The sequence below is a fragment of the Anopheles bellator genome, chromosome 2, assembly GCF_943735745.2.
Source record: "Anopheles bellator chromosome 2, idAnoBellAS_SP24_06.2, whole genome shotgun sequence".
Classification (NCBI taxonomy): Eukaryota; Metazoa; Arthropoda; class Insecta; order Diptera; family Culicidae; genus Anopheles; species Anopheles bellator.
The window spans coordinates 35,968,841-35,990,490 of record NC_071286.1 but is presented as its reverse complement, the minus strand read 5'-3'; the positions used below and the strand labels follow the sequence as shown (position 1 = coordinate 35,990,490).

General features: G+C 49.3%; 6 protein-coding genes across 7 annotated transcripts; 4 read left to right on the top strand and 2 right to left on the bottom strand.

Moving 5' to 3' along the window:
* On the top strand, nt 1–2,044 carry LOC131209761 (trans-Golgi network integral membrane protein 2-like). Its single transcript, XM_058202895.1, has one exon. It carries the CDS (start codon nt 307–309, stop codon nt 1,714–1,716), a length of 1,410 nt encoding a protein of 469 aa, XP_058058878.1. The 5' UTR covers nt 1–306; the 3' UTR covers nt 1,717–2,044.
* A 1,395-nt stretch (nt 2,045–3,439) lies between these two features.
* Nucleotides 3,440–6,821, top strand: LOC131209130 (pyruvate dehydrogenase phosphatase regulatory subunit, mitochondrial-like). Of its 2 annotated transcripts, none has more exons than XM_058202122.1 (5): nt 3,440–4,117; nt 4,454–5,297; nt 5,363–6,144; nt 6,219–6,394; nt 6,458–6,821. In XM_058202122.1, the coding sequence occupies exons 1-5, from the start codon at nt 3,515–3,517 to the stop codon at nt 6,699–6,701; spliced, it is 2,649 nt and encodes an 882-aa protein (XP_058058105.1). In that variant the 5' UTR covers nt 3,440–3,514; the 3' UTR covers nt 6,702–6,821. The 2 variants fall into 2 exon arrangements, with proteins under 2 accessions (XP_058058105.1, XP_058058106.1); XM_058202123.1 differs by having other exon boundaries at nt 6,204–6,394.
* Nucleotides 6,822–6,999: 178 nt separating this feature from the next.
* On the top strand, nt 7,000–7,962 carry LOC131210036 (large ribosomal subunit protein uL29m). Its single transcript, XM_058203224.1, has 2 exons — nt 7,000–7,150; nt 7,231–7,962. The coding sequence occupies exons 1-2, from the start codon at nt 7,059–7,061 to the stop codon at nt 7,916–7,918; spliced, it is 780 nt and encodes a 259-aa protein (XP_058059207.1). The 5' UTR covers nt 7,000–7,058; the 3' UTR covers nt 7,919–7,962.
* A 2,789-nt stretch (nt 7,963–10,751) lies between these two features.
* Nucleotides 10,752–13,778, bottom strand: LOC131211731 (GTPase HRas). The gene is made up of 5 exons (XM_058205317.1): nt 13,721–13,778; nt 11,950–12,532; nt 11,251–11,391; nt 11,033–11,148; nt 10,752–10,947 (listed from the first exon to the last, which is right to left on the bottom strand). The coding sequence occupies exons 2-5, from the start codon at nt 12,086–12,088 to the stop codon at nt 10,771–10,773; spliced, it is 573 nt and encodes a 190-aa protein (XP_058061300.1). The 5' UTR covers nt 12,089–12,532; nt 13,721–13,778; the 3' UTR covers nt 10,752–10,770.
* Nucleotides 13,779–14,094: 316 nt separating this feature from the next.
* Nucleotides 14,095–17,108, top strand: LOC131209069 (protein kinase 4). The gene is made up of 4 exons (XM_058202047.1): nt 14,095–14,159; nt 14,233–16,202; nt 16,306–16,451; nt 16,515–17,108. The coding sequence occupies exons 2-4, from the start codon at nt 14,429–14,431 to the stop codon at nt 16,638–16,640; spliced, it is 2,046 nt and encodes a 681-aa protein (XP_058058030.1). The 5' UTR covers nt 14,095–14,159; nt 14,233–14,428; the 3' UTR covers nt 16,641–17,108.
* A 255-nt stretch (nt 17,109–17,363) lies between these two features.
* On the bottom strand, nt 17,364–21,301 carry LOC131209785 (putative ATP-dependent RNA helicase DHX57). The gene is made up of 2 exons (XM_058202924.1): nt 21,234–21,301; nt 17,364–21,168 (listed from the first exon to the last, which is right to left on the bottom strand). The coding sequence occupies exons 1-2, from the start codon at nt 21,299–21,301 to the stop codon at nt 17,364–17,366; spliced, it is 3,873 nt and encodes a 1,290-aa protein (XP_058058907.1).
* Between the last annotated feature and the right edge of the window lie 349 nt (nt 21,302–21,650).

The following is a 21,650-nucleotide window of genomic DNA, read 5'->3' as shown; positions in this document are numbered from 1 at the left end:
CTTCGCAAATCGACAGAATAAACGCACTTTTCGCATTCCTGTCGTCACTGGTGCACCGTGGCATAGGAACCGTGCGTCGGCGAGCGTATTTATCCTTTCGGGATACGAAAAGGAATATTTAATCATTCGCAGAGCCCAGCCAGAATGACCATCGTGCGTTAGCAGCGAGTGAGAACACTCGTTTCATCCGTCCATACAGTGATATCATCCGAGCGGTGAAGATATCGCTTCAATCTTTCGCATCACACAGCTAGTCACACACCCGACACACACCGCCTAACAAGGGGCCCAACTAGCGGAGTCACCATGAAGCTACAAACGCAAGCGAAACTCGTCCTGACTGTAATGCTAGGGTTAGCTACAATTGTACGGACCGCACCGAAGAGCGGTCCCTCTGAGGCGACAGACGCGTCGAAAGTGGACTCCACCAGTGTTTCTGGGAGCCGTTTGCTCGTGAATTGCAGTGCCAACGCAACAACCGCTGACTGTCTGGCGCTCAAGGATATGCTACAGGCTCTGGATGATTACAAACTTGACGGAGCGGAAGCAGCAATATCGCAATCGCTTACCCGAAACCTTTCGCGCACGGAAGGAATCCTCTTCTGCAACAATCTTACCGGAACTGTTTCGAACCGACTACCGGTATACTTGAGAAACAAACCAGAGCTTCTACCGTTCGGCGATCTCGTTAAATGCGCGAAAAACTGCTATACGTCAACGTTTTCGATCAAGGAATCTTGCCGGGCACTGTTGGTCGGATTCGAGATGATAGTGGAAGCGGAAAACAAGAAGGGTATACCGGAAGGGGAAGGCAAATCTGCCGTGCCAGCAAAGTTTATCGCTCCGCCGAGGGATGAATCGAAGCACGATATTGTGGTGGCATCCGGTATTGGGGGATCAGAGCTAGAGAAGGCCAAACAACTAGTCTCCAACAGTACGGGTACGGGTGGCGCGGACGTGCACAAGCTCATATCGCCAAACAGTGTTCCCGCGGTCCAAGGCAATGCAAGTGCAGCGGTGGAGGGAAGACCAGCCGTGGTTGTGGTGGACGACACCAAGGCAAAAGAAGACGAAAAAGCGCACGAACCGCCGAAGAAGGTAGAGAAGAAGGTGGACACTGCAGAGCAGCAGCAGCTGCAGGAAGAGTCGCCAGATAGTCCCGGCAACATCGACCAAAGGCCCTTCGATGATCCACCAGAGGCGCGTGGGGACGATGAGACCGCGAAGGAGGAGGCAAACAAAGACGTCGTCGCTGAAAATTCCGCAGAACTAATGGAACCAGGCTCGTCTGAGGAAGCGAACGCTGACGCTGATCCGGACCAGGAGACGAACCCGTTTCTGCCCGAGCGAAAAGAGGAAGGAGGACGGGAAGTCAAGGAACGAAACGAAGGCGAACCCGCTGGCGGTGAACCGAAGGCCAGCAGCGACATTGTGCAGGGGTCGGATCCGTTCTATAATCAGAACGATTCCAACTTTTTCTCGTATTTTCTGTTCGCCATGTTCAGCTGCGCACTGTGCTACGTGGCGTACCATAACAAATCGAAGCTGCTCGCACTGCTAGTCGAGGGCCGACGGACGAGCAGCGGTCGTGGGGGTTTCAGCAAGGGCCGCAAGCATACGGCGGCCTACCGGAAGCTGGACTCAAACCTCGAGGAAGCCATCACATCGGGAAGTGCACCGGCGGGAGGACACTCGTCGTCGCAGATCATCTACTGAGAGCTTCGCGCTACGGTTACAGCGCAGATGGTCCCTACCGCGGGGCCGTCGGCCTCCCCGGGACCACTTGTAAATACTTTCTTAAAGTGCGTTTCAGTTCGACGCTTCTGCCCCGAGGCGCCTCACTCTTCGTAGCTCTCGCAAAACGCGCTCGCCCTGGGGGCGTTCGAAAAAACGATATTTCATTGCACGTGGCATAGTAGCAGCCTTTCGACTTTTACTTGTCTCTTCATCCGCTCCTACCCGCAGCACCGCTGACTTACTGTCCCATCGTCTACCCATCCTTACGGATCCCGGATGGATGGGCGATCTCTTACGGTTTTGTTGCACGCCAATCATCAGTGATCGCAATAACGAGTTCAATAAAAGTGAAAAGAATTTTTACAAATCGAAAATTGCACCGCGTTCCATCATTTCGCGCCCGAATGGCGTATTTGTTTCGATAAGAACACCTTCGTCGACGTGTATCGAGTGTCGTTATCGACACATTGGAACTGTTATCAACCACCGCAAGAAGGGGATTAGATTAGCCGCGGCCAAGCCCAGAGAGGTTGGGTGCATTTGCACAGTGTAAAAGCCTCAAACAACCACCCAATCGCATTATTCCGTAGATTCAACAGTCAACATGTTACATGACAAACCAAGGCAGTTGCGCATTTTTATCGGCATTTTTAGAACTGGTTCTGTTTGCATTTTTCGTTTTCTATTCGACCAAAGTATCAATCAAGCTTTAATTGGCGGGTTGATAGCAAACCACTTCATTATGAAGCTTACAGTTTGCAAATGGCCAATAGATGTGAAAAAGATAAGTTCGAAAAATAATTACTATTCACGTTTTAATGCTAACCTAGCTACTTATCGACCCACCTGATAATGATGTTGGGCATTTGTCATCGCTTGCGTGCTATAAAAGAGCAATGGCGGATTTAGCCGTTGCAACACACCATGCGACGACCGTTAAATTTCGACGTGGAATTGTAGCGTAAAGTTAGCCTTATTATTCACATGTTACTAATAAGTAGATAGTACTGTGGAGCTTCAGGTTTTCCTATCTAATGTTGCCTAATCTGTATTTGTAATAATGATTATATCGATTGCTCACCAAGCGACGTTATTTATCCCCGCAACTATTTGTTTTATAATCACAATGGATAGGGTCCACTAATCTCGAAAAGAGGAGATACAACTTAAATCAGTACACGAAAAAAATATCCTTTTTCAGGATGTAGCCTTGACCTATCTTCTAGTTCAACGGGGTTGGAAATGTATTTGACGAGTCCCGTAAAAGGCCACTTATCAGCTCACGTACGCATACTCCGACGAATCGCTTACTCACTTCCATCTGCAGCCCATCGCTAGGCAACGACGACGAAGCACGTGGTGCTTCGTAATCCCGAGCAAGGATGTCAACAAATCGCGGTTTGTTTACAAACTCTTCCTTGCGTGTCGTCACTTTCACTAGCGCTGTGGCGTGTTCCGGACTTCGGACGATGTGCGCATGCTTCGGCTGTTGTTTCGTGACTCCACGGCGGCGATGCCCAAGTATATCGAATATCGATCACTGTCACTACACCGTGACAGGTTGGAGGCGTGTTTTTCATCACTCACCACAGTTCGTCTCATTGCGACCAGTGCACAAACACGACACAATGTGATCGGGCGGCGGACTCTGTCAATGAGCTGTGATTTAAATTAAATTATGTAAGCACCGAATTGCGCGGCATAGAGAACGACTGAGTGAGCGAAAATTTGGACGCCAGCCGTCCGCAGTGTGTGTCTGCAGTGTGGCCCAGGAAGGATGTACAAATTGCTGCGCTTCCCGGGGCGGCCCGTGTGCGAGAGACTCACGTTTTGCCACAGCCACAGTGAAGCAGCCAGTAGCCCCGGTCAGGCACGTGTTGTTGTTGCGGGCGCCGGCCTGCTGGGAAACTCGGTAGCCTACCATCTGGCTGACAACGGGTGGAACAATGTGCTGGTGCTGGACCAGAGCAAGATCGGGAGCGGAACGTCGCACTTTGGCTCCGGCACGATCGGGCTGTTCAAGCCGACCCCCGAGCGCACCCTCATCGAGGAGAGCCTGAAGCTGTACCAGAAGCTGCACCGGCAAGGCCACGACATTGGGCTGAGAAAGTGCGGCAGTCTTAATTTAGCGCAAACCCACGATCGAGTGATCGCGCTGCAGCGGCGGGCGGCGTATATCCTGCCAACGGGGATGCAGTGCGAGTTAGTCGACTCGGCGACGGCCAAGAGGCTGCACCCGTTTCTACACACGGACGATCTGCAAGGGGCGGTCTACGTGCCGGATGACTGCATTGCCGATCCGGCCGCGGTCGTGCAGGTGCTGGCCGGCGAAGCCAAACGGAAAGGCGTGAAGTACTTCGAAGGGTGTCAGGTGAAATATGTGAGTAAAATGTTGGACCTTGTGTCCGTATTCACTGGAATGCCACTTCTTAAGTCGCCAGAAAATGGTGAGGATACGCTTCGCTCTTGGTGTAGGGAAAACGAATGGCGCATCGTCGTCGGTGACAGACCTCTGGAAAATGTATTTATATAGGGCCTAATTATATCCCACTTTGGATCTCGTGCGTTGCATCAGATAGAACGGACCGTTTTGTTTGATGCACCACGAAGCGTGTACTTCAAAATCGTCATTAGCCGATCTTGCTTCATAACAGACTGTAGCCCCGTAGAAACTAGTTGTAACATAATTCCTCCGTATGCTTAACGATTTCTACAGATCAACACCAAGGATGGGCGGGTGGACTCGATCGAAACCGACGTGGGCACGATCAAGTGTGAGTACTTCGTGAACTGCAGCGGAATGTGGGCCCGCGAGCTGGGGCTGAGGTGCAAACCGGCGGTCCGTGTCCCGGCCTATCCGGCCCAACACTACTATGCGCTAACGCCGTCCCTAAACCTGCCGACCGACGACGATAATCTGCTGCCCTGCGTCCGCGACTACGACGCGAACCTGTACGCTCGGCAAAACGACCAATCGCTGCTGGTCGGTTGGTTCGAGAAGGAAGCCAAACCGGCGTTCGATGATACCAAAGACATACCGAAGGCGTGGCAGGAGTACCTGCAGGAGGACTACTCGCACTGTGCACCGCTGTGGGAGAAAGCCGTCGATCGGCTGCCGGTGTTGCGCGATCTCACGATGCCAGCGATGCGGAACAGCCCCGACAATTTCACCCCGGACGGACGCCTAATCTTCGGGGAGTCGGCCGAGGTGAAGAACTACTTCGTTGCCTGCGGGATGAATGGGAACCCGCTGCAGGGTTCCGGGGGCGTAGGGAAGGCCCTGGCGGAGTGGATCATTAGCGGGACACCGACCATCGAGATGCTGCCGTTCAATGTGCAGCGTTTCCTCGATCTCCACAACAATCGCCAGTACCTGCAGCAGCGTATCAAGGAGGTGGTTGGCCGCCAATACGCCATCCTCTACCCGAACCAGAGTGAGTACAAGTTTTCGCGCAAACTACGCTGCTCGCCGCTGTACAGCGTGCTGGAGGCACGAGGTGCGGTGTTCGGTACTAAGATGGGTTACGAGCGAGCACTCTACTTCGATTCTGAGTACAGGCGTAAGTTTGCCCGAGGCGTGACGTGAGAGTGCAGCTTCATGTAGGAATTCCTTTCTCGCACGCAGGAGGAGACCCGCTGCCCACCCTGCCCCAGGGTAGCTTCTACAAGCCGAAATTCTTCCAGTTCATGGAGAAGGAGTATCAGGCGTGCGCTCAGCACGTCGGTATCATCGACATTTCGTCCTTTTCGAAGATTGAGATCAAGCCGGGCATTCAGTCCGACACGGTATCGGGCGAAAATGCCGTCCTGAGCTATCTGCAGATGATGTGCGCCAACGACGTGAACACTTCGGTCGGCCACATCGTGCACACGGGAATGCTGAACGAAAGCGGCGGCTACGAGAACGATTGCATGCTGATACGCCAGACGGAGGACAGTTACTTTATGATTTCTCCTTCGTCGCAGCAAACACGCATCTACGACTGGATGTCCCGCAACCTGCCGACCGATGCGTCCGTCCAGCTGAATGACGTCACTTCGATGTATACCGTGATCAACGTGGTCGGGCCCAAGTCTACGCCGCTCATGAGCGAGCTGTCCAATTCGGACGTCCGGTTAGCGCCGTTCACCTACCGGAAGCTGAACGTGGGTTACGCGAGCGATGTGATGATCATGTCCTTCACGCACACCGGCATGCCCGGCTACTGTCTTCACGTGCCGTCCGAGTACGCCCTTCATGTCTACGATCGTTTGATGAGGGTCGGGCGAGACTATGGGGTGCGCGATGTGGGCACCTTGACGCAGCGCTTCCTGCGCATCGACCGGTTCATCCCGTTCTGGGGCGACGAGCTGACGAGCATGACTACACCGTTCGAGGCGGGCGTCTTCTACTCGGTACGGCTCGATGTAAGTGCCATGTTTGTGCATGTCCTGTGTGTGCTGAGGCAGTGCCTGTTGATTTACAGAGTTCACAATTGAAGAAAAAGGAAAATTTCATCGGCCGCCAAGCTCTGGAGGCGCAGAAACGGGACGGGCTGCGGAAGCGGTTGGTGCTGTTCCACGTCGAGGAAATCGACATTGATAAGGATGTTTGGCCGTGGGGAGGGGAACCTCTCTACCGGAACGGGGAATTTTGTGGCACGGTCACATCCGCTGGGTAAGTGGTAGCTAAAGGACACGTCAACCAACAGCTCATGTGTTGATACCGTTTTTTCAACAGATATGGCTTCGGGTCGGAAAAACTCGTCTGCCTTGGGTACATCAGTCGGCGGACGGGCATGATCACCACGGAGTTTATCATGGATAAGGACGCGGTGTATCACATTGATATTGCCGGTAAGCGTTTTCGCCTAACGCAGCACGTGCATCCGAAAGTGACGATGGCGCACCCCACCGAACGGCAGGATCTCCGCAAATCGTATCGACCGACAGTCATGAAGGTTAAACAACAATACCAGGGGTAACTTGCAGTTGGACGGTGCCCGACAGACCGAGCCAACAAAAGGCATCGTCTGTTAGAACGAATTCCTTCTCAATCCGTGATGATAGCAACGAACAAGTTTTAACAAGGCTGAACAACGAAACTCCACTGCTCTAACTTCTGGTGTTTTTATTCCAATCGAAAGGTTCGATCGATTGGCTCTTCAACTGTAATTTCAAAATTTACAAAACGTCAAACAAGCAACCCTGTACAGGTGTCTGGGCTGCGTGCTGCACCCTACCGATGACAGCAGTGTTCCGGTGATTGTAAACAATCACGGTTCCCGGCGACAGGATCGCACATTTTTTGGCGAATCCGTTCGTCCTGGATTTGCTGCAAAATGAATGTTTTCAAACAATTAGCGCCCGTTGCGCTGCATTTGGCACGGCGTCTTCCGCTAGCTACTCCGCAGTGCACATCAGTTCTTCAATGGTAAGGGCTGGCTGAAATCAAGTGTTTGCCTCTCACGGTGATTACATAAACAAGCAAGCGGCGATTGTTTCCATTTGCAGGCAAAAGCATCCGATGCGTGCGATCGGGACCAGTGCTCCCCGTAACGATTTGGCGGAATTTTTCGACGATAAGAAAAACTGGGGCGAGCAAGAGGTCAAGCATGGCCGCTGCTGGACGAAGGATGATATGCGAATAAAGTCCAACGGAGATCTGCACAAGCTGTGGTTCGTGCTGTTGAAGGAGCGCAACATGCTGTTAACGATGGAGCACGAGTGCAAGGAAAAGATGGAACTGTTTCCCAGCCCCGAACGGCTCGACAAGGTGAAGGAGTCGATGGAAAATCTGGAAACCGTGATACGGGAACGTAACCGAGCGTACTATAGTTTGGAAACGGGCGAAACCGGCGAACGACCGGGGCGCGTAGTGTCGAACCAGCTCGGCATAAATTTCTTCTACCGAGCGTTCGAGCACGTGATACCGAAGTTTGCCAACACGAAGTGGAATGAGCGGCACAAGTTCTCGTACGGCGGTTCCGCTGTCATGAAGTTTCTGCGCAAGTATCGCGAGCGTCTGTACAACGAGAAACGCAAGCTACGCAATCGCGAACGCAATGAGGTGGTGCATCTGCTTCGCCGGTTTCCCAACATTGACCGGGAAACGTTGGCCCAACGGTTTCCAAGCGTAGACGTAGAGAAACTGTACAGGCTGGACAAAATACGTTCGAATCAGTCCGCAAAAGATTCGTGAGCTTGCTTGCGCTAGAGGTGAATAAATATATTACTATCGATAGAGAGATCTTTTTCTGTTTCATCTGTTGCGTGCAGACTAGCTCGCAGTCAGATGAATTAAATGCGCTTACAGCCCCGAAAGTACACCTATTAGGGTAAATTCGAAAGAAAGTAAACATGAAGAAAGTAAAATATTTTATCCATTTTTCTTCTTCTTTATTTATTATCCTTCCTTTCTTCACCGACATCCTTCTCATAAGTCCTTATTATTTGTTACTGACTGGTAGGTAGATGCACTTTGTTGTAGCACTTGTCGTTAAATATTTCTGATTCATTATACTTATGTAATTGTGTCTCCTCCTCGGACTAATGGCATTTTTGCAAGCGAAATCTCACACATTTGCCTATTTTACTGCAGTAGCAAACGAAAAAATCTCCCCGGATGCAACGATTTGGTTCCGCTGAGGCGCCTTGTGGTATTGACCATTTTTGTGTCTGTGCATTTGAGTGCTTTCGACTGCTATTGTATTTCCTTCGTATCAAGTATCGAGGGTTAAAGTGGGGTATGTAGCATCGTCAATTTGATAACGGCTATGCTTTAGCTATCTACACTTGCGCAAAAGACTAGTTTTGTTACGCTGGTTGATTTGCAATCTTTCGATTCCCGCCCCCTCTAAACATGTAGAAAATAAGGTCGATGTTGCCCATCAGCAAATAAACAAGTCCCTGATGAGTCTCTTACAATCACTTTCACGTGCCATTCAATAACAGGAACGAATCGTCCCCCTTACTAGAGAAAGTTCGTTGGCTGAAGAACTAAGACAAAAGATCAACGCAATGTCCTGATGATGTACCGATTTAACGGGTATATTATACTTTACCTGCAATCCGAACCCGTTCACATTATGCTCTATTTTCATTTCCAGATCCCTCCAGATCTACGTTTGATTCAAGTGTGGTTTTGAATAGTACAATCCTCTACAAGTACATCCTCTAAGGATTGTCAATTTGCATGCCAACTGGTAAAACTAAAATATAAAAAATGATGGCAAACTAAGGACAAAGTACTTCAACAACACATTTCCCGAAGTTCAAATATTATTTACCTAATGGCGTTCAGTACGATCAATGTTGCAGCTGGTCTCAGTTGGTGCCGTTGGTCTCAGTTCGTCACGAAACTGGTAAGCATGGCCCAAAACGAGCCAAGTTCAATTCAAGGGAAACACACGATGTCAAGTGTACATATCGTAAAGAAAAGGATGGATAACAAAATAATATCGACGCCACTGGTTTTGGTTGTATGGTTTTGTTTTTTAGTTTTGTTTCCGTACGTTTTACATCATAAAACTAATAAGATATCTAATGATCGGCGTCGTGCTGGATTGTGGTGTTTCTAATCCAGCTGCTGCTAATCGTTAATCTAAACGTTCGATAGAATCTTTTCCTGTGTGTAATTTGGGACCTTTCTTTTGTGAAAGTGGCCTAGTTGCTAGACGTAGCTGAAGTATCCGCATCATGCAGCGGTCTCTTGTGTTGATTGAATAATGTTCATTTGTATCCATTTCCTTTTCCTAATTCTTTTCATTTGTCTAATTGTGCTGGCCACTTTGAACCACTTTTACTCCTTCCTTCATGCTATACACTTCTTGTTTTCCTAGCCCCTCACACACTCGGGGCTTTGTATGATGTGACTGATCTTCGAACCAAAAAGCGTGGTTTTAGTCGCACTTTTCATTTGCCATCATGATGACTTTCTCTACTTTCTTACGTATTGCTCACTCAGCATCGTCGGATGATGGCGCCTTTTCACTCGCCTTCTGCCTTCGTAGGGGGTTAGACGTATGAGTTGGTAAGAGCAAAAGATAACTAATTTACTTAAACTTCGTATTTACGTTTATCATAGGTCTTTACGGGCAGATGTGAAGTGAAAACCGGTGCAACACCGTGGGTAGCGCACATTAGATACACAAAATGTCTATACATATCTTGCTTTGAACCACTCTTCGGTCTCTGTTCAGTTATCATTCTGAGTTCTATCGCCGCTAAATCCTAATATTCACCGATTACTGCGTAAGTGATCTGCTTTGAGCGCTGAAGCGGCGTGGCAACACGCAACGAACGATAGGATAATATCGACAAATTCAAAAAAAAAAACGATGCTCGGCGACACGAAACGCCTGATCCGTCCATTGCGCCACTCAAAACTTGTGTTAAACCCAATAATGCAAGCCTGTTCTAGGACCTTAACGCAGTATTGCATATCGTTCGTTTCTACTGCGGATTGCGGAAGTATTCCTCTTTCCTAGTCTGGAATCTATTCTTAAACCATCAATAATTACTTGTGCGTCTTGAATACACAGTGCTGGCTGATTTGTTTTAAATTTTATCAACCGATCGAGCATGTAATATTCACGTGTCGAATCTTACTGAGAACGATCATTCTAATCGATAGTATGCCCGTTTCTGACGATGATTTCTAGCTAGCGTTCATAACCGTTTCTTCGTCGTTAGTGATCTAAGGTCAACTGAAACAAGTGCGTTGGCTGTTGGCAACGACACAATTTGCGCATCGGTAGACTTATTCGTCTAACGATGGGATTCTATCGAAGAACAATGTTATTGGTAATTGTGAAACATCTTCTTCCCGCGTTTTGGCTGCTGCTGCCGAAGTTGTTTTTCTTCGTTGGGAGATTATACAACGGTAGCACTGAAAGAATCTTTTAAATGGTGGATCCTTTCCTCGTACAACTTCTCGCAAATCATTTTGTGGAACGGGGCGGAGACATACTGTTTGCTGGATTGCAGGCTGGCTGGTTGGCTGGTAATGGTCAGTCGAAAGCCAGTCAGCCTTCGGTCAGTCGAAAGCCAGTTTTATAGTAACTGACACTTGAACCTCCTGCTCGAGACCAGCTTATGGTGCTTCCGATTCTTTTTCCCTCTTTCTTTGTCCTTACGAATTTCGCGCACCAGTGTGTAGAAGGCATCATCTACACCCATTCGTGTTTTTGCCGAGGTCTCTACGAATGGAACGCCATACTGTTTCGCCACCTGCAATTTTCGGAATAATTGGAACGGGTGGAATGTTACGGTCTAAGGATTCTGTGCTCGATGCCCACCATCACCGGTTACTTACATCTCTTGCTTGATTCATATCCACTGCCCATGCTTGCAGATCGCATTTGTTGCCAACCAGCACCATCGGCACCTCTTCGGCATCCTTAACGCGCTTGATTTGTTCTCGGTACGTTCCTGCAAGGGTAGGAAAGTTTAACTCAGTATCGATATCGTGTCGAGCGAAGCTCGGTAACACACACTCTGTCTCTCTCTTTCACGATCACCTTTACTACGTACCTATGTCTTCGAAACTTTTGGCACTATTAACAGCAAATACTAGCAGAAATCCTTCGCCCGTTCGCATATACTGATCGCGCATCGCCGAATACTCCTCTTGACCGGCCGTGTCCAGAATGTCGAGTAAACAAGTTTCGCCATCTGCAATGTGAAGCAATGAAAGGAACGGTGAAAGGAGCGTTAGATAAGTGGCGCGGGATAAGTTTTTTGTTGGCTTTGGGTCGGCTTCGATAAGAAGTAGAGACCAAATGTATGTTTTGCTTGTGCATCGCGTGACATCAACTCTAGTGGCTTTGGCCGAATGCACACAATGAACACAAATGAGTTAATTAATTGAATTCAATTAGTGTGAGCACAAGATGCATAGCGCACACGAAGCTGCATTCCTTACTCTATTGGCTGGCCAATTGATGATTCACTTTTTACAAATGTTGCTTTTCACAAGCGAATCAGCATATGGTCGTGCGAAACGAGCTAAGCCTCAGCAGTAGAATGCAATACAGTACAACGAATAATATTGTTCGGGCGCTTTATACTGTTTTCTTTTAGGAACAGACTGGGCCGTATTTGGGGCCGATTTATGTTGTTTTCCTCTTGAACTACCAATGAAACTCGATAGGCTTGATATGATTTGAAATGTTCTACGGATTAAATGCTAATTAGAAGACAATAGCGCATTTGAATTTACGAAGAACTTACCTATAACTACTTGCTTCCGGTAGGAATCCTCAATCGTCGGGTCGTATTCATCCACGAAGTGATTCTGAATAAGCTGAATGGTCAAGGCGGACTTGCCTACACCTCCGGCGCCTACTACTACTAGTTTGTACTCCGTCATTGTTCTGCTATTCGCAAAGGCAAACCAATGTTCGCGAGGAAATCAGACGGCGGATGTATTCTCCGTTGCTATTGTTTCTCGCACTATAGGTGAAGAAGAAGCGGGGCGTGGAGCAGAGCGCAGTTTGCAACACACTCCGATAGTGGATAGCACCAATTCACTCGATTCATACAATTGGGTTTTCGACTAAGATTGAAAAACCTTTTACGGAACAAATAGGGACTTCTATCTATGCACACACAATTGGTCACAATCACATCACGCGAGAACTTCGCGTATTTAGAGGACTCTCACCAGCCACACACACAACGGTCTTTAACGCGCTGCCGTTCACCTGCTGCTTTGATTCGCCGCCACTGGAAACGGCGCCGACTTTCGGATGTTGTTATTTTCTATCAATTCAGTGCTCTTCCTCTGTTGCGCTCATACGCCTTCCGGACCAAGCTGCAAATACAATGATGAAGTACAACGCCCGTCGTCAAACGAATCTCTTATCCTCTTTCTCTCTCTCTCTCTCTCTTTCTGCCTCCGTCAAATGACGCGGCGAGAGACGATTCTGGATTGTTGCTGGTGCTAGTGTTCTTTCAGCCGTTTGATTGATCCCGGACGCCGTCGTTAGCGCCTTCGTATTGCAATTCGATGTTACGCGAGAGAACAATCACAGTAACACACAATCGCACACCAATTCTCAATCATCAAACGCTAGACGCTCACTCTGCTCTCTTCCCAGATGCCCTTTCTCTCGCTCTTTCTATGAGCGCTCGGTAAACACACGGATTTTGCTCTTTTCCTCTTTGTTGCTGTGTTGTCCGGGGGTTGCACAGATCGTACCACTACGTGGGTGCAGTTGTGTGTATACACATCAGATTTTTCGCTCCCTTCACAAACACTCGCACGTGCGGTCATTTGAGCAACACCATCAAGGATTGTGCACTGTATGTTGAGTAATTTACTCAACAATTTGCCGAATGCAGAATCATTAATTTGAGCTCGCTGTGCACCTTCGAGCTTTTTTGTTCCGCCTTCAATGCTGGCACTGCCTTTCGTTGTTATACCCTGTTTCTTTGCTCTTTTTTCGTCAAACTCGATGCACTATAATCTTGTCTGCTGTGTGGAGAAAACATGTGGATTATTATTAACTTGAAATGTTTTACGGCAAAACACTTTTTGCGTTAAGTACTGCTATTACATAAAATCAATCACACCACGAATTTTGATAAATGGCAACACCAAAATCAATAACAGCATTAACTTCGATTCACCGGAATCGTTTTAATCATTCACGCAAACACACTCAACATAAACCCATTTTCACAGATTGCTCTTTACTATTGTTGCTGCCACCCGAAATTCCACCACGCATCACCGCAAAAGTCGGATCCGTTGCCGTCTTGTTATTGCTCATCACACGGTCTGGTTTAACTCTTTTTTGATCAGTTGCCGAGTCACCGCTGAGCATAGCGAAAAGGAACACGCCTTGTTTGCGATGGCGATGGGACGGGCTGCTAGATGGTTGCCAGAAAAGCGGCAGGACAGCTTCTTTCGCTCTTCGCAATTCTGCGCTGCTAACGGAGGGGCTCTCGACACTCGAGACTTACCCGATGCAGAAAACGGATTTGAGCAAAGACCTACGGAATTTGAAGCGGACCGTGCTACGAGCGAAGAACACGGACGAATCGTAAAATCTAACTGAACAACTGAGTGCGTCGCGCAATATCAAGGGTTGCGTTTAGAGCGTGAGAAGCCATAAGAAAAAAATATTGCAAATTGAGTTCACTTTTTGTCAACAGATCGCTCTCTTGGCATTAAAATGTTCAGTTACTATTATCAAAGATTTCGAGAAATTATTACTGTAATAATGGTACGAGGATGAAAAATCATACCACGGGCTTCAACAGTCGACAAAGCATCGGCATCAAAGCATTGTGCGCAACCCTGCACGTGATGGTCACCCTGTAATAGCAGCTTTGTTTGACAGTTCGAAGAACGGACAAATAGCCGTGATAAGGAGAAGTGCGTGGAGAAAATATATTTCCTGTTCAGCGTAAATTTATATGTTGTGTTTGGCAAGGTTCCGTGTGCAGCTTTGGGAGCGTTTCTTCTTGTTTCTTCTTTGCGTTCACCATTTCCGTTATCGTTCGTAGGGTGGAAGGGAAAGTCATAGGAGCGCTGCGTTCGATTACGGATGCCCATTCATCGTCGGGTCGGAAACTGCTTGGCTGGTGCAGATGATGAAGGCCACTCTCAGCGTTGTGGACACCAGTGGTGTTAATTGAATTTAGCTTGTTGGAAGGCGTTTTCTGATGAGCGCATTGCGACGTTGTGCGTCCTCCGGTCCGCATGTCGCACAGTCCGCCTGGCTACATGGATGGGGTCCCGGTGAAGATATCGGAACGGTTCAAACCGCCACCAAAAATAGTGCTCCCGCAGGGAGTTGTTAACCGCCTAAGCCAGTATGACGTTAGGCAGGTGTTGCGTGAGTCATGCTACGGTTGCGAGCTGGAAGACACAGTACTTAAACGCATGACCGAGTGGCGAGCCATCACGGAGCGGGAGCGGAGCGAGCGAAGTAGTCGCCTGCGGGTGCAGGAACAGAACCGGTTGCGACACATCGAGGACGAACAGAACCGAAAGTTACATCAAATTTCTTACCCCAACACGGACGAACTGTCGAGCGCTAGTGACGACAATGGCGATGCCGAGGTTCCTTGTCGGTCTGCGCGGCCCGCCAACAGAGGAACGGATGACGACGACGAGGAGGAAGAGGAGGAAGAGAACGATGAATCGGCCCCATCCGGCTCGTCGGACGAACGCACGGCCAATGCAAAAGCGTTCGACCATAGCAGCCAATTCAGCTCGATCCTGGTACCGACTGTGATACGAGAGGTAGCACCGAGTGCTGCCCAGACTCAAGCTTATTCTGCGGCTCCCGTGGGCGCCAACATCACCATTCCAAAGACGGCCCAGATTGGCACCGAGCTGAAAACAGCACCAATCGCTACCTTCGGAAACAACAACAATAACAATAACAATAATTATAACAAAATCAATTATTCGGACTTTGAGAACGATACGTCCAGTCCGTTCGATAATATGGAGCTGCGTACGATAAACGATTTGGATATTTTGGCACAAGTGTTGAAGCTCAATACGAACCTCACTAGTCCGACGGTAGAGACGGAGCATCAGCAGACGAAAGAGGCAGAAACGGAGATTTTGCAGCAGCCACCTCAACAGCAACACTCCCAACAACAGCAACATGAACCGCAGCAACAGCTACAGCAACAGCAACAGCAGCAGCAGCAGCAGCAGCAGCAGCAGCAGCAGCAGCAGCAGCAGCAACAGCAACAGCAGCAACATCTTGCTGTACATTCGAACGATCAGTACACTACGCCTTTCACGACGAATCAGCAGTATTCGATGCCCCAGCCTGGCTATCCTCTTAACCAATATCAATTTACTCAAACGTCCGTCGCCGTGAGCGGTGCTAATGATTACCTTGGAACGTCCTACTCGAATTATCATCAGCAGTACTCTGCGAACTACGCTGCTCCGTACGATTCAGCCGCGATGGCCACCCCGGGATACTCCTCGGCGACCGCGGCTGACAATCGCTATAGGATGAACGCTTACACGAGCCCTACACCGTACCATGTGCCTGTTAGTCAAAGCCATCAACCAGAATACAGACCAGCCGCGATCCAGAGCTACGCCTACGGTTACCACTATCCTAGCTCGGTCGTTCCGTCGACCTCGATGACTGGTGGCTCGACTGGAAATACGTACGCCACTAACTATGGCTATAGTACGGCCACGAATACGACGACAACCGCCGGAACAGCTTACATGGTGCCGACTTATCACGGGTATCAATCGTCGTCGTCTTCTTCCGGATGTACACCGACAAATCCCTCTGTATATAGCACCAACGTCGCCGATGCCAACGATGGCGAAGCGTCCGGTGCGGTGGGGCTCCGATCGAAGTCTCGTAGCGTCCCCGACATCCTCCGCCAGCTAAACGAAGAGATACAGGATTCGGCAACGCGCCGGACACGCAACAATAGTCAAACGATAAGCGATGGTCGGTCCACTACTACCGATTCTGAAAATTCGGGTGAGTTATAGGGTAATAGGTACTATGTACACTATTCTCTGCATAAAAATGGTGGTGCAAATAATATGTATTCATCGGTGTTTCTGTGTCCTCATACCTACAGTGAGTGGCGAAAAGCGAATCGACTACACACAATACAATCAACTGTCTCACGCGGAACAGAATCTTGTGAAACGTATCAGCTCCATGGGTTTCCCGTTGGAGCGCGTAGTGTGGGTTCTGCAAAGGATTGGAAACGATGACAAAAAGGTAACAAAACTACTGAGTCCAGTCGGTGGTATCTTCGACTATACTTATTCCTCCCATTCTCAGGTCATCGAGCACCTTATACCATTGAGTGAGCTGCTAGACGTTGGTTTCGAGGAGCAGAAAATCTCCGACGCTCTCCTAAAGTTCGACAACAATAAGCATAAGGCATTGGACTATCTGATTTCATAGACTTTTGCCGCGCCGCGTTTTTTGGTTTTTGCCGTTATTTTGCAGGAGAACCGGAGGAGCGTATTTAGAGCATAGACATATTAACGAGCCTCGTAAGTGCTGTGCAAGTGCGATCGGAAAGCTGTCGCTTATTCCTCTCGATCAAGTGGCAAACCACTAGAAGGTCGCAAACTATGTCACGCAATGTTGTCAACAAATAAATTGCTGAAGAAGTATGTGAACTGAAGAGAGGCGCTTTTCCTATGTTACTGCCTCATGCGCTGTATGTCAATAGTTTTGTTGGTTTTGGAAATTATGTAGAAATAGGCTTCAAGTTTTTGTTTTCATCGCTTTCGTTACACTAATTTGAAGGATACCTTACGGATTATGATTTCCTAGCGAAACCGTATGGTTCGCTTGATATTTGTCCCTGATGGACTCTCGACACTCGACAAGCTGTGTAGTATTTATTTTGTTTTTATAATCGAATCGTTCATGAATAAAACTGAAGAAATAATGTAGAGCAAATGAGGCGAATGCATCGTGTTTATTCCACAATTCAATTTCATTGAGAACAGTCATTCGACCGGAAAAGACGAAAAACATTGCATTTTGCATAATGAAAAAAATTACAATCACTCCGTCGTACATTGTATAAATTCTTTTTTATTGCAACTTGTAGACTTTTACTAATCGGAACTGTACATTTATAAGGTACACTGAGACTGTACAACCCGTCCATTTTTATTCCTTGTTGATTAGATACACGATCGTCTCGATGATTCGTTTACCATGCTCGTGGTGTAACAGGTTCAGCAGTGGATCGCTAATCTTGAGCTCCAGCATTTTGGTCAGTTCAAGGCGCAAAAATTTCATCATTTCCGCCACCTGGTGCGTGGCAGTCTGCAGCATCAGCCAGCCTCCCTCAAGCAGTATTACAAAGTCACCACCATGCAGTTCGATCTGAAGATCGCTGCCGGAGAACAGTACCATGGGCAGTAGTGGCACCATCGTCGAGTCGCGGATAAAGATCCGTGACGTTTTAACCTTTTCCTGGTATACCAGAAACGGGGACCCAAAGAATCCTACGCTGGCGTTCACGGACGAGGGATGTAAGCAGACGAAACCGTCCTCCTGCGTTTTGAACCGCAAATCGGACGCACGTGGCAAGTACGGCACGGCTCCACCAGCACCCGATACAAAGCTTTTCTCCGGCGATAATACTTTCGCAACGTTCGGATACAGCGCGGCACATAGTATGGCCGCCAGGAGACGATTGTTGTCACCATTCACATTCATTTCCGGCCCCGTCAACTGCGCCAGATCGTCGAGCTGTTGCCGTTTGGCACGACTCCGACCGCCAGATAGATCGAGCGGTACGAAACCGATCGAAACCAGGAGCTCAAGAAACTGGTACTTCATCTCGCCGATCGTTGCCAGCGTTTTGTTCGAAAGATAGTTCTCCTCGGCGAAACATTGGCCCGCGTAGCGGCTGCGTTTGGCTGCGACCATCCACCGTCGATAGGCATTCAGCATCGTCAAATGGTCGCTGTTGGCGATGGCCATTTGCCGTTTTCGGTTATCCGCTTCATCCCGCTTACCGAAAGGTGCCACGAATGGGCTTTTGTAGCTAAGAATAGCCGCGATCGTGAGCACACTGTCCAGACACTGGAAAATTGCACCAAACAGCATTAGCTTGCCGATGCGTACGTCTACGGGCAGGGCAGCTAGATGGTGTCCCAGTGCCGTCAACCGCTCGTCTCGATCAAACGCGCCAATATCGATTAGGCGCTTGATGGCCGCTGTAATATTTTCCTCACTCGGTGGCTCAATGGTTGCACCGAGTACCACGGTCATCGGGCGCTCCTGCAGCATCGGCAGCGTTTTGACTCGCAGCAACAGCGGCTCCAGCGGGATGCGATGGATTTCTGGGACGGGCTGACCGAGAATGTGGTGCGTAAAGCGGGGCCGCGTGTAGAGGTGTATGCAGACGCCGGGCATGACGCGTCCGGCACGTCCGCGGCGCTGCAAAGCATTCGCACGCGAAACCCACACCATTTCGAGCGATTCCATGTTGCGGTTCGAATCAAACCGCTTTTCCTTCATCTGGCCACAGTCGAGCACAAACACACAGTCATCGATGGTGACGGATGTTTCGGCGATGTTGGTGCTTAGCACGATTTTCCGTTTTCCCTTCGGCGGTCGCCGGAAGACCAGTGCCTGTTCCTCGTTCGTCAGCATCGAGTGAAGCGGAATCAGCACGAACCGATCACCCCGCGGTCCAAAGAGCCGACTCTCGTTAAGCGCCTCGTGGACAGTTTGAATTTCGGCGAAACCGGGGAGAAAGATCAGTATTGACCCTTCGCGGGGCCAACTGTGCGATGGATCGTCCACAATGTACGTCAGGACGTGCTCGATCAGTTCTGGATTGATGCGGAGCGGATCCATGAGGTAGAGCGTTTTGCACGTGTGTTTCGAGTATTCGGCGTAACGTGCAAAGAAATCGGTCATTTTGAGATTTTCGTCACGGATCGTATTCGCCGGCGCCGCATTGGTTGCCTTAACGTCCGCGTACTCCAGTTCCTCTGCCAGCAGCTCCTGTTCCGCTTTGCGTAGTTTGCGGCAAAACTGCGAGTCAGGCTCGAGCACGAACTCGCTCCGCTCCAGGATGTCCTCGAGGAACAGCTGCTCGACGGGAAAGGTTCGTCCGGGAATGTCGAGCACCGGTATGTCGCCAAAATAGCTCGCAAATAGATTTGAGTTGAGTGTCGCAGACATGAGAACTACCTTCAGGTCGGAACGTTTGGCGAGCAGTTCCTTCAGAATTAGTAACAAAAAGTCGGACTCTTCGCTACGCTCGTGCACTTCGTCGACTAAAACGTGCGTGACGTTCGAGAGCATCGGATCAGACTGCAGCCGCCGGAGCAGAATGCCGGTGGTGCAGAAGGTGAGCCGCGTAAAGGAAGACACTCGGTTCTCGAGCCGTATCTGGTATCCAACGGTATTACCTATCTTTTCGCTGCGCTCTTCAGCAACCCGTTCCGCCACTCCGATCGCGGACAGACGGCGCGGTTGCGTGCAAACTATTTCCAAGTGTCGCACCTTCTCGTTGGCGCCTAACCGCGACGATTGCAGCAGCCAGTCGTCGAGCAAAAACTGAGGCACTTGTGTGGACTTTCCGCATCCAGTTTCTCCGCTGATCACGAGAACCTGGTTCGAATCGAGCAGTTCGATGATTTCGGACATTTTCGCCCAAGCTGGAAGGTTGCGACGTGCTTTCAACATCTCCCGGTAGGCTGCGTTCGTCTGTTTGTCCATGAACTTGCGCACAATGTTCCGATCCTCTTTCTGAAGCTGCTCGGGATTGGTTTTCGAACCACCGGTTCGACCCGTTGTGCCTCGCTGATGGTGTGTGGGCAAATCTCCGGCCATTGGTTCGTCCGTTTCATCTAGTTCGGGGATATAGAAGAGTGATCGCTTCGCGTCTAGAAATTGGTAACGATCGAGCTCGATGAAACGACCAATTTCTTCGTCGTTCTGCAACAGGTCGGCTACGGTGTAGATAGAAGGCATGCCGTCACGCGTTAGTTCGATCGATTCCTGCACCAGTCGGCGGTTCACCCGAAGGCACAACTGCTCTGGGATGTCAGCACAGGTGGTTCTCAGTAGCAGAATGGGCCGTTCAAATGGATAGCGATTGCCGGGAGGAAAGCGCACTTCTAGGAAGAACCAGTTCGGATCCTCTTCCGCCGATTTGTCCCCTCGTTTGCCGTCCTTCTTTTCGTTCTCACCTGTGCTCGATGGTTCAGTCTCGTGCAAATAGTTGCACCGATTGCCGTAGCGACATTTGCCCTTCGCAAAGTTCCAACACCTTTCTTTTTTGGCTTTCTTTTTCTTCGCTAGCTGATCTTGTTTCCGACGTCGATCGTCTTCCTGCTGCTGCCGTTCCCGTTCGGCTTGTTTCTTCATCTCCGATGGACTGTGAACGAGCAGGTGACCGATCTTGAACTTTAGCTGCCACACATGATTGTGCTCCTTCTCCACAAATAGTTTATCGTAGATGGATTCCAATGCTTCACGTTCGTCGGCTCGCAATGTGCTGAGTTCCTCCTCACCGTACTCCTCTGGTGGCGGAGGTAAGTTGGCCGGTGGGGGAAAGTACTTGGAAAAGAGTAGCGCCAAAGCTTGATCGATGTCGCCGTTGTGGTGGTCTAAGGCTTCCTCGCAATGCGCACGGTGGAAACCGTAGCTGTGCAGTTTCATGGTTGCGTACATCCGAAACTTGTCCTCGTTGCTGTTGCCGGTGCGGACAACCTTCGAAAAGTCGCAACCACCCTGTATGACCAGATTTCCGCGGTCCTGCCAGAACCCTTTCTTCATGCGGCCACCCTTGTCTTCGTACTTCGAGATGTCGCCCAGCTGAAATGACTCCCCATGAATGGCCCGGAGCGTGTCCATGATCAACTTTTGCGATTCATCCTTCAACCGCAGCACTTGCAGTTCCACTTTCACCGGCTGTTTCGTTGGTGGAGGCTCGATCGGAGTGTTTCTGTGGCCGTGGTCGGTAAATAAAACTTTAGAACAAAGAGAGTCACTAAGCGAACCGGTACTTACGTGGCCCGAGGGTCAACGATCGTGCGCAGGAAACAATCCGAAACCATTTGTCGACTCTGCTCGTCCATCGTACGGCCAGTTTCACAATATCATCCAATTTGGAGAACGACTAGTTGGCAGAAGAGCGCGATTGTGAATCATGTTTGACATTTCAACGTGTTGTGCAAAGGCAAACTGTCAAAAACAGCTGATCGTAGTTCACGCATACTCCGACAAGCCGTATAACAGTTCAGAAACAAATAGGGCTGCGATTTAAAATATTTCGACGAGAAATTGTTAACTTTGATATGTTAACTTTTGTTCTCCACGAATGGTCGGGAATCCGTCAAGTTTCAGTTTCATCCAAGTTTCCAGCATTGTAAACGATTCTTTTAGTTTTTTTCTCTTTAGTACAGAGCGTTTATTACGCCTTTTTTA

Coding starts and splice junctions, on each gene's coding strand:
- LOC131211731 (XM_058205317.1), bottom strand. CDS start 12,088: ATGACGGAGTACAAACTAGTAGTAGTAGGCGCCGGAGGTGTAGGCAAG. Junction 11,149..11,250: donor CAAAAGTTTCGAAGACATAG/GTACGTAGTAAA, acceptor CTACCCTTGCAG/GAACGTACCGAGAACAAATC. Junction 10,948..11,032: donor ATATGAATCAAGCAAGAGAT/GTAAGTAACCGG, acceptor CGAAAATTGCAG/GTGGCGAAACAGTATGGCGT.
- LOC131209761 (XM_058202895.1), top strand. CDS start 307: ATGAAGCTACAAACGCAAGCGAAACTCGTCCTGACTGTAATGCTAGGG.
- LOC131210036 (XM_058203224.1), top strand. CDS start 7,059: ATGAATGTTTTCAAACAATTAGCGCCCGTTGCGCTGCATTTGGCACGG. Junction 7,151..7,230: donor TGCACATCAGTTCTTCAATG/GTAAGGGCTGGC, acceptor TTCCATTTGCAG/GCAAAAGCATCCGATGCGTG.
- LOC131209069 (XM_058202047.1), top strand. CDS start 14,429: ATGTCGCACAGTCCGCCTGGCTACATGGATGGGGTCCCGGTGAAGATA. Junction 16,203..16,305: donor TACCGATTCTGAAAATTCGG/GTGAGTTATAGG, acceptor TCATACCTACAG/TGAGTGGCGAAAAGCGAATC. Junction 16,452..16,514: donor TTGGAAACGATGACAAAAAG/GTAACAAAACTA, acceptor TCCCATTCTCAG/GTCATCGAGCACCTTATACC.
- LOC131209130 (XM_058202123.1), top strand. CDS start 3,515: ATGTACAAATTGCTGCGCTTCCCGGGGCGGCCCGTGTGCGAGAGACTC. Junction 6,145..6,203: donor TCTACTCGGTACGGCTCGAT/GTAAGTGCCATG, acceptor GTTGATTTACAG/AGTTCACAATTGAAGAAAAA. Junction 6,395..6,457: donor GGCACGGTCACATCCGCTGG/GTAAGTGGTAGC, acceptor TTTTTTCAACAG/ATATGGCTTCGGGTCGGAAA.
- LOC131209785 (XM_058202924.1), bottom strand. CDS start 21,301: ATGGACGAGCAGAGTCGACAAATGGTTTCGGATTGTTTCCTGCGCACG. Junction 21,169..21,233: donor ATCGTTGACCCTCGGGCCAC/GTAAGTACCGGT, acceptor CCACGGCCACAG/AAACACTCCGATCGAGCCTC.